The sequence below is a fragment of the Helianthus annuus genome, chromosome 4, assembly GCF_002127325.2.
Source record: "Helianthus annuus cultivar XRQ/B chromosome 4, HanXRQr2.0-SUNRISE, whole genome shotgun sequence".
NCBI lineage: Eukaryota > Viridiplantae > Streptophyta > Magnoliopsida > Asterales > Asteraceae > Helianthus > Helianthus annuus.
Genome location: NC_035436.2, coordinates 87560215 through 87571890, shown reverse-complemented (window position 1 = coordinate 87571890; position 11676 = coordinate 87560215). Strand labels below are relative to the sequence as shown.

General features: G+C 40.3%; 1 protein-coding gene across 1 annotated transcript; it reads right to left on the bottom strand.

The window, feature by feature from the left end:
• Window positions 1-1738: 1738 nt before the first annotated feature.
• LOC110907157 lies at window positions 1739-4124 on the bottom strand. Its single transcript, XM_022152179.1, has 3 exons — window positions 3513-4124; window positions 2598-3428; window positions 1739-1771 (listed from the first exon to the last, which is right to left on the bottom strand). The coding sequence occupies exons 1-3, from the start codon at window positions 4122-4124 to the stop codon at window positions 1739-1741; spliced, it is 1476 nt and encodes a 491-aa protein (XP_022007871.1).
• Between the last annotated feature and the right edge of the window lie 7552 nt (window positions 4125-11676).

Here is an 11676-nt window from a genome sequence, read left to right as displayed (position 1 = left end):
GGCGTGACGTGACCAGGATCAAGCCACCAATCATATTGAACATGTAATTAATAAGTAAAAGTAAATGCCATTCAACCACCAATATGAAAGGTGTCCAAAATATAAGTATGTTATCACTGTTTAGCGGAAGCGTATGAATAAAACCCAACTTAATAAAATGTAAAATGTCATAAAGTGTTTAACGAAACATTCACGATCCGTGCCCACAATGACCTGCTCCTCCCTGTGCAAGCTCCATAAATACCTAAGGTCCTGCAAGGCATGCAGCAGAGAGTCAACAACTAGTTGAGCGAGTTCACAGTAAACAGTTCAGTAATAGTAATAGGAAAGTAAGCCTTTTGTTCGTTCGTTAAGTCATGTATCGTATTAGTTCATATCGCGGCCCTCTAGGCATGTGTGCGATGACTAGAGGAGGTTTTCCTCAAGTGTTCTAGACTATGTATATTTGTATCGCGGCCACCCTGGCATGTGTGCGAAGTTTTAGTATGTATAGTTCGCGGCCTTCCTAGGCATGTGTGCGAAGATCAGTCATAATATCGCGGCCAACCCCGGCGTGTGTGCGAAGATCAGTTCAATTAGTATACTAGTCTAGTCGTATCTTATCATCACCCTTCCTCACCCTGAGGACCATACCATTTAATGCTATCATCTGAGCATGTACGAATAAATCATCCAACCCCATTCCCACCGTGGGAACCCCATGCCTTGGTTGTGTGAACTCACCTTGGTTTGCTCGGCAGATACACAAAAGGTTTCTTGAACTAAGAGTGGTCAACCACGTCCTAACAGGGTTACCATACAAGTCAGGTTTTGACTCAAGTATTGTACGTACGTTTCACACAAGTTAACACGTTACAAGCACGTATAGATCATGGCAACACTTAACGGTCAAACAATACATTCAACTTGAATAAAATAAGCCCAATAGTAATCGGCCCAACATGTTGTGCGATCCACAACATGTTGTGCGATCCGTAAAGACCCGGCCCAACAATTAAATAAGCCCATCATAAAGGGAGTCCAAACATATACGGCCCAATGAATGATGCATCTTGTGCGATCTGGATGGGCTTGTACGATCCGGTCGCCTTGTATGATCCGGTTGGGTTGTGCGATTAGAACTAGCCCAACCCAACATGATCATCCGGCCCAAACAGTTAAACAAACATACAACTTGTGCGACCCAACAGCCTTGTGCGACTGAGAACCTCTTGTGCGGCCAGGTCATCTTGTGCGACCAGATGACTTGTGCGATCCATTTAAATTACCCGAAAATCATGGCAATCAGTTACATAATTTAATCAGTTTCCAATTTTACAAATCAATCAACAGATAATCAGTTTCAATCATGGTGATTTTCGATCAAACAAGACAGCTATCTTTTAATCCCTATGAACCCTAATCATGATTCAAAGCATAAACAATAACTAACCACTCATGTGATTCGGTCCGATTCATAAACATACCACCGATTACATCATTAAATCTTAAATTCATCACACAATAAATCCGAAAACAGGACATGATAGTCTAGCATCATCTAATCGGTTTTAGGTTAACCTCATGCAACTCTGATTCACAAGAACACCAACATATGGTTCATTAGCTTATCATCACATATACAACCCTAATCGGTTTAGTCTAGCATGGAATCATATCATCATGTAAAACATACATATATCACAACATCATGCAACCTTAATATCATCGATTCCACTAACATGAACCCTAAATGAATTTACTCAATCATATACAATATACCTTCATCGATCTACATGAAATCAAATAACAACAAAAACACTTGAAACACTACCCGGATTAGAGATGGATAAGAGTTAATCCGAATCACAAGCTTCAAGGGAGAGAGTGTTGTTGCCGTCGAGACCGAGAGAGAGAGAGAAGGAGAGATTAGGGTTAGGTGGGTTTGGTATGTGTGAAGTGTATTGGTAAAAGTGTGAGATGTTTACAACATCCTAATGTGTTAGTTGACTAAGGGGGGATGCGCCGAACCCAACTTGGGCTACCCATTAGTTTCGGTTACAAGCAATACGGCCCAAATGGGCTTGTGCGATCGAGTGATGGTTGTGCGGTTCAGTTCATGTAACATATACACATTCACATAACATTCGTACATTACACAATTTACACAAGGCACTTATAACATGTTATTCAAATAAAGTTCACATAATCACGTAACGTTACACAAAGTAGGTTCGAATTATGAGTTGTCACACTTCCCACTTGGGTGCTAGTTTTCCTGGGCGTTCGGCGTTCGAAGCCTTGTTGTCTCGGAAAACGTATTCCCCTGGAGTGAAGGTGCAAATGCGGACTCTCGCATTGTAGTACCTTTCCAGTTGTGTTTTGTATTTCGCTTCTTTAATACGCGCGATCTCGCATCTTTCTTCCAGGAGATCCAAATCAAGACGGCGCTCTGCCTCATTATCAACCGTGTTGACTGCTGTCAAGCGCGGTGAGGAGAGTCCAACCTCTGCCGGGATAACTGCCTCCGAGCCGTATACTAGGCTGAAAGGAGTCTCGCCGGTGCTTGTCTTCGGCATGGTTCGATGAGCCCACAGGATGCTTGGGAGCTCATCTACCCAGCCCCTTCTCTTTGTGCCCAGTCGGGCTTTTATCCCCTCGACGTTACTTTTGTTGACGCTTTCCACTTGACCGTTGCCTTGAGGATGCGCAACGGATGAGAAGGTATGCTCGATATTCATTTCCTTCATCCAATTTTGGAGATCCTCATAAGCAAAATTGGTACCGTTGTCTGTGACGATTCTGAGTGGAAGACCAAATCTGCAGATGATGTGCTCCCAGATAAACTTGCACACCATCATTGCGGTGGTTGAAGCGAGGGCTTTGGCCTCCACCCACTTGGTGAAATAGTCAATAGCCACGATTATAAATTTCACGGCTCCCGGAGCGTCTGGGAAAGGTCCCACCATATCAATCCCCCACTGTTGAAAAGACCAAGCAGTGGATACTGGGATAAGATCATTTTTTGGGCGCAGGGTCTTTGGAGAATGCCGCTGACAAGATTCGCATTTGCGCAGCTCTTTCAGGGCGTCGACATGTATCCCTGGCCAATAATATCCAGCATTCATAATCTTCACGACAACCATGCGTGGTCCTGCATGGATGCCACAGATCCCTTCATGGATCTCTCTGATCAAGTAATTCGCGTCTTGGGGGTCCACGCAGCGCAATAAGGGCCCCAAGAAGGACTTTCGGTATAGGATACCACCATTCATCTCATAATGCAGGGCCTTGTTTTGAATCTTTCTTGCCTCTGCTTTGTTCTCCGGGAGTATCCCTTCCTGCAGATACTGGATTATAGGGGTCATCCAGGATGGCTGCCCTATTCCGATCACATTTACCTGGCGCAGCAGGACTGATGGGTTTTTGAGTACTTCAATCCTTACCTCCTTTGCGAAATGTTGAAAAGAAGTTGAAGCAAGCTTGCTTAAGGCGTCTGCCTATTTGTTTTTGGAACGATTGATGTGCACTACCTTGTATGACTTGAATTTCTGAAGCAGCTCTTTTGCCTGATCCAAATATAAAGCCATAACGTCGCCTTTTGCATCATAGATTCCGTTGACTTGACTGGCGATCAAAAGTGAATCAACGTGCGCTTGCAGATTTTTAGCTCCCATTTTTATGGCGAGGCGTAAGCCTGCCAGAAATGCCTCGTACTCTGCTTCGTTGTTGGTATTCTTAAAATCCAACCTGATGGCGTACGTAAATTCATGTTTTTCAGGGCTCACAAGGCGCAATCCGGCTCCTGCGCCGTCCTCGTTTGAGGCCCCATCTGTGTATAACAACCATAACTCATCGGCTGTATCTTTCATGGGAGATTCGACAATCTCGCAGTCTTTGATTTTTTCTGCTGGGACTTCTGTGATAAAGTCTGCGAGGACTTGACCTTTAATGGCTGGGCGCGGCCTGTACAAAATGTTGTGGCTCCCCAGCTCGATCGCCCACTTTGCTAATCGCCCAGATGTCTCTGGTTTCTGCAATATCGTCCCAATGTGGAAGTTGGTGAGTACAGTGATGACATGGCCTGTGAAGTATCGGCGCAACCTTCTGAAGGCATGTAGTAGTGCCAGTACCAGTTTCTCCATCGTTGAATATCTCGTTTCTGGATCTGTGAGCATTCTACTGACATAGTAGATTGGAGTCTAAACTCCATTTCTTTCTACAAGCAATACCGAACCTACTGCCTTTTCTGATGATGACAAGTACAAGATGAGCGGCTCCTTTTCGAACGGTGCAGTCAGGGTTGGAAGTTCGATCAAACACTCCTTCATTCGCTGAAAAGCACTCTCTGCTTCAGGGGTCCACCTGAACTCTTGTTTCTTGACACAGTTGCGCAGAGTGCTGATGAAAGGGTACGACTTCGCGGCGTGATTTGACAGGAAGCGGTTAAGCGCGACTAAGCGGCCGGCCAACCTTTGCATCTCTTTGATTGTTCTCGGTGATGGCATCCGTTCTATTGCTTGGACCTTTTCTGGGTTCACCATAAATCCGCCATTTGTGACTATGAAGCCCAAGAATTTTCCTTCCTTCATACCAAACGAACACTTGGCTGGATTCATGTCACACCCTGGCTTTTGCGGAAGCGTGGGTTTATTTGGTGTGACTTCTTAATACCATCGCAACAATCACAACAATGCTATATGATAAAAATGTAAGATGTTCATCTATTAAAGTAGTTTAGAAAATGCATAACATATTGTCTTTAAAAACATCAACCACTGAATACGTTACAAACCATGACTTGTTTAAAATGAGTTCATAAGACTCGACAAAAGACTACCAACAACACAAGGATAAGAGACACGCAACTCGTCCAGGAAGGAGTTGCACTTCCCAAACCCTACAACTCTGGATGACATCCTTATTAAGTACGCAGCTTGTCTAACATGCAACACTTGCCAGATCCAAATTAATTCCCTGAAATACATGTAGTTTAAAAAGTCAACAAAAAGTTGAGCGAGTTCATGTGTAAGTCTGTGTGTATAAACAGTTTAGTATGTCTGTAAGTAAAATAGTCCCTGGTATGTAGCAATAAGGAAAAACTGATCACCATTGGGTTGTAAAGCCAATAGTATATGTGAATGATGCAGGAAGACTCAAACCTAGCAAATTTGTCTCTGGTATGAAGACATAGTCACCACTATGGGCCCCCGGCCTCATGGGTGTGGGCTCGCTACACCCAAATAGATCTATCACTCATGTCCCGTGGTCCTACAATGAGGATTAATGGCCTTAAGTGTCATGCCCACCACTCACTTGATCGCGTAGTAAAAACCCTCCTTAAGCTAACAATACCATGTATAAAATGTCTGAAATAAATTGTAAACATGTATTCCACCCCCGAAGTATAAAATGGAAAACAGTAAAAGAAAAGGGGGTCATGAACTCACTGTATTGCGTCTTGACTCGAATCTCAACTCTGTCCGCTACACGACAACTTACAACGTACTAATGTCTATTAGACGAACGGGCCATGCCTTGGCTTAGAGTTTAGTGTTTTGAGTTGCGTTACTTTGGTATTATTTTGTTAAAATAATAATAATTATTTTAACTTAACTATCGTTCTTAGAAAAATAGTTAGACAACTATTTCGTATCTATATTTCTCGAATATTTTACTAAGTGTTCGGATTTTCGGAAAATTTTGCCATAGTCTCCTTTGTAAATAGAGGTGCCCATGCTTCATAGCATATCATTTTCTTTTACGTATATCCCATACTTCATTTTCAATAATCAAACCGACATATAGACATACAAAGCATTACTTACTTTATTTCAGCTTCATTACTCAAAACTGGACTGTTTTCGAGGATTTTTATAAAATAGTTCACCTTTTCCAAAAATTCCCATATTTTTATAGAATGACTCATACGATCCAAATTTTATTGTGTAAAAATATCGGGGTCCAGTTCATTACCAATGTTTTATAGAAATTCATTTACCCGACTGCAATCAGCTTTGTTACTTTCTGATTGTAGTTTACGGAATAATTCACTAAAAATTAACCGTAAGTCCGATTGACAAAATTCCAGTTGGAGGATAATCATGACAACGGTGACCATTTGCTGTAAAAATTCCATGAGCTGATTCTACTCAGGTTTCAAGTTATGACTCCGAATACAACACACTTTTTCTGCAGTAAAAACACAGCTTAAGCTGCTTTCCAAAAACAGTCCTTTAAAAATAGTAAACGACCTCAAAAAATTACGATTCCAGGGCCATTTGTTCGGTTACTCCAAAATGCATATTTTTGGCTTCAGAAAATCAGTTTTTCGCTTTTAAACGGTCCAGTTACAGCCTGTTGAAGTTGGCTGTAAATACCAATCAGCATGCTGTTTACATTGTAAAAGTTACTAAAAACGCATCAACAAGGGTCCTAACCATGGTTTATCGATGATTTAATGATCAAACTTCGTGCATGCTTTAATCCAACCCTAAACCAACCTGATTTCAACTTCATACAAACTTTTTAGGTAGGGTTTTTATGTAGAGTTCCATGTTCATCTTTTAGGCTTCTATTTCTTATGATTTGAACAAATAACGTCATACATCACATTTTAACTAAGAATAAGATGGAACAAGGTGTAGAGACTTACTACTACCACAAGGCTAGGGTAGAAATCTAGTGAAGATGATGGTGAGAAAAGATGATGAAAAGATTAGATCAAAGCTTCCTTAATGCTTCTCAACTTGTAACTTCCTTGAATCTTCTTGAAGGCTTGAATGGACTTGAGTATGATGAAGATGAAGATGATTTAGTGGTGGTGATGGTGAAATCGGTTATGGGGGAGCCGAATGGGGAGAGAGAGTGAGCTTGAGTGTGGGTTTTAATGTTATGATGAGAAATCTTGGAAATCATGAGCCTTCTACCCTATAGTGATTATTACCTAGATCCTTGGCCAATCAAATGAAGATTACATAAGTAAAATCTCAACAAAATATATTACTAATGATTTGGCTGAAAATTCGGTTGGGGGGGGGTAAATTGTAAAATTTTGGTAACTAATAGGTAAATAATTAGGGGGTTAAGGGTATTTTCAGGAATAGTGGGTGTATGCCATGTTTATATAGTGTGTGGGGATTTTTGTGACCGTAAATAATTAAGAATGATAAAATAATATTTCTGACAATATTTTGGTGTCCCGGGTAATGTCTGGTTGTTCGGTTACGTATCGTTCCGTTAAAGCGTTTAATTGTACCGCATAGTGTCTTTTATGCATCTTTTTGTAACGAATTTTAATTCTAACACTTAGGAAAGCGTTCAGGACCATTTATGTCACACCCCGGCCGCGTATAACATGCAACCGCGACGGAAACGTCGGGGAGTGTTGTGGACAGAATTAATTGTTATACAACCATGTAAATTAAAGTTACATTTTATTTATTAAACACGGGTAGTACATTGTCTTAAACAGGAAAACAAAGAGTTTATAACATAGTTAACTAAATCTATCTTCAGTTTTAATCTCTAAGGCACAGGTCCGCCCTAGTATCGTGATCAACATCCTATGGAACAGCTCCTGAAAACACATGTGAAAGTAGGTACGTCAGCATAAAAATGCCTGTGAGATACATAGGTTTTGTGAAAATGGGATTCATGACTTGAGTTTAAAGAAATGTTTTAATAACAGTCAGTCATGAACCTTGTAATTTGTCTTGCTTTGTAAACCATTTGAAAAATGATAACATAAGATGATATATATAGATAAGTGTAAGGTTAAACGAGTAACCAAGTAAAATGAGTTGAATAAGATAAGTTGTTTGTAAATCAATGTCTTGTGAAAAGCGTGTTATCTGTATAAAATGTTCTATGTCTCAAAATGAAATGATACAAATAACGCTACGATGTGTAATACCATACAAACACTTATATATAGGAAGTACCAGCGGCGTATCCACCATGCTTGTATCATATTACACACGCTTCGTTACTTAATCACTTACTCAAACCAAACCATCAATGTAAACATGTTAATGTATAAGCCAAATGTCAAGTGTTATTGTGTAAACCATGTCAAATGTTTATGTTCAATGTAAACCATGTAATGTGTATCCCAAAATGTATAATGTATGGTAAGCGAAATGTATCAACTTAAACCATATGTAAAATGCACAAAACAAGTCGTTGAAGTAACACGTGGTTTAAATCAACGTTATGTTCTATGAAAAAATGCATGCTCTATTGATATTAACATTTATGCGGTATTGTAAACTATGCATACATCCAAGCCTTAAGACTGCGGCGATAAACCCTTAAACAAATTAAAGGTTCATCTAAGTTATGTATATCGAATTCGGTCACTCCTTCCAGTCCTATCAAACCTAGGACTTCAGGAATGGGAGTTGTCAATTCCTATGGTACCACTACCTACTAACGAACGGCGTAGCTAATGTTAATGAATGTATTGTCCCATGTTAAACAAACCAAATGTCATAACAAAATGAAGGCATGTGATGTAAACAATTGTACTAAGTATGCTAAGTAAACATACGAAGCAGAAATGTTAATGTAAATCAATGTGTCCATATGCTGAGTAAACATATGCAACAGAAATGTTCATGTAAATCAATGTGTCCATATGCTGAGTAAACATATGCAACAGAAATGTTCATGTAAATCAATGTGTCCATATGCTGAGTAAACATATGCAACAGAAATGTAATGTAAATCAATGTGTCCATATGCTGAGTAAACATATGCAACAGAAATGTAATGTAAATCAATGTACGAAGTACGCACACAATGGGCATACATAGCATGAAATGTAATGAAATCGTGTACTATAATGTACTAACAACATAGCAGGCATATGACGTGAAAACATGGAAAGCATGAAAGTAACAGATAGGCACATGTGTTTCACCCCAAAACAGTTTAGAAAACAGTAAAAGAGGGGTTCTATGTACTCACCTGAGATTGCTTTGTAGTTCTTGTATAATAACCAAATAATGTTAGAGATCACGGAATATCAAACGGCACCTAATAGGTAGCTATGTCAATATACCGGACCAAATCGGAAGGATCGGATAGTATGCGGGTTCGTAAACCAAACGAGTATAGAGACTCATGTAATATGGTTTAACAAAGCCTACATACTAAAATGAAACCTATCCTAAGTGCTTGCGGCCCATCACGACCCGTTTAGGTAGCTTATGCTACCTTACGCGTCGTTCGCGTAGAACGCGTCTGGAACGCCTAACATCGTGACCACAAGGTATAACCTCGGAAGGTTATAGCTATGGTCACCTAATGTGTTTGGTCGGATCCTAATGATCGACCAAATGGGTTGGGTTCGAAAGTATAAGCGATTGTTTAGATCGCTTACCTTACGACCCTATATAAGCACTAAACTAAAAGTGACGAGCTAAGCATGTTAGAACATGCTTAACTAAGTTTAGAAAACAGGTTTGGCATCAAAGCAAACGGCTTTGATGCTCACGAGTATTTTGGTTATAAAATATGCAAGAATGCACATTTTGGCCGAAACTACGACTTGTCACTGAGCCTAGATAACGTGGTGATCAGTAGGTATAGTCACTACGGACTATAACCATCGTGATCACGCTCACATTATGAAGTTCCATGAACTTCGCATCGACCATAAGCTGGTCAATGCAGAAAGTCAACATAACGTCGACTTTCGGACTCGAAAAGCGAATAAAAGAACGAAAGAACACTTACGGAGGGTCCCCGAATGCTAATCTAGATCAAAATAGCTCAGGTATGAAACAATGGTTCCAACTTAGAGCCTTAAGATCAGATTGTGTGGGTTTTGAGCAAAATGGGGGGGGGTATTTATAGGAAAAGTGGAACCGTTAGGATCGTTTTATCGAATATCGTGCCACGATCTTGTGCGTACATGTGTTACATTGTTAGATTCACTGAATATGGCCTTTGGCCTTTGATTGGGTGAAAAGGCAATTGGACCTTTCGCCATCTGAAGAGCCAATCAGCATTAAATGTGGGTTCTGCTGTACTGGGGACTCCTTACGGACCGTATGGACTTTGGCTTACGGTCCGTAAGCCCCTAGTTTGGCAGATTTACCATTTTGGTCCCTGCAGCACCAAAACTTGGTATTTGATGCGTTTTTGGCACGTTTAAGCCCCGTTAACCTCATTTCAAAGCTCTAAAATGATGTTAAAGTATAGGGAACTTAAAATGTGCTCAAAAATATGTCGGATGTCGGTTCGTTTGGCCGTATGGTCGCGATGTTCGGTTAATTACGACGGAATGCGCATAAGCGCGAAAGACGATCCAAATTGCGCGACGAATGGATTTTTCTCATGCCATACACTAAGGCATAATATAAGGATGCTTACATAAATTTTTGGATGTCCGGCTGTATTCAGAACGTAAGTTATGCGCGAAAGTGCAAACTTGTGCACTTTTTGACACTTTTAGCCCCTGAATGATCCAAAAGTTTGTTTTAGCATACCAAACCCCTCAAAGCCTATTTCTAAGCCATGTAAAGGATATTTATGGTATGTTTAACTTATGGACATGTTCCGGAATGTTCGTTACAGTTCGAATTGGCATACTTTCGCAGTTTGTCAATTTTAGTCCCTGTAAGCGAATTAACTAGTTTTTGCTATACCAAAGCCTTCAAAACTTATTTCTAAGTTATGTAAGGGTTATTTAAGGTATGTTGAGTATATGTTGATGTTCCAGAGTATTTGTCGCATTAAACTGAGTACGTTTAAGTACCAGTTAGCGTATAACTCTCCAGAAAGCGATGTAGAGTTTGAAATTGAACAAAAGTCAAAACATGAAAAATGTAAAACACAACCAAACAAACATTGGGGTCAAATAACATTGTTTTATTGATAATTGAACTGTTCACAATGATTACAAGCACAAATGTTACAGTCTCCCCTACTTGTGGAAATTTCGTCCCGAAATTTATTTAGAGGAAACTCGTGGAAAAAGATGCGGATATTTTGCCTTCATTTGATCTTCACGTTCCCAAGTAAACTCGGGTCCACGTTTAGATTCCCAGCGAACCTTGACCAAAGGAATGCGCTTGCGTTTAAGCCACTTGACTTCACGTTCCATTATTTCTACCGGTTTCTCAACAAATTTCAGTGTTTTATCAACACGAATCTCGTCAAGCGGTATGTGGAGGTTCTCATCAGCTAAACACCTCTTGAGATTGGACACGTGAAAAGTTGGATGAACATTTCCAAGTTCAGGAGGTAACTCAAGTCTGTAGGCTACCTTACCGATTCTTTTGACGATCTTGAATGGTCCAACGTATCTAGGTGCAAGTTTTCCTTTCTTTCCAAATCTGATCACACCTTTCCAAGGTGAGACCTTAAGTAATACATGATCACCGACTTGAAAATCCAAGGGTTTGCGTTTTAGGTCCGCGTAACTCTTTTGACGGCTTCTAGCTATCTGAAGGTTATCACGAACTTTCTTAACTTTATCTGTTGTCTCTAAAATGAGGGCAGGTCCAGTAAGCTGAGCCTCGCCGATCTCATTCCAGCAGACTGGTGAACGACATTTTCGACCATAGAGAGCCTCGAAAGGAGCCATGTTGATGCTGGAGTGATAACTGTTGTTGTAGGAGAATTCAATCAATGGAAGATGTGAATCCCAACTACCACCAAAATCGATCACACAAGCTCTAAGCATAT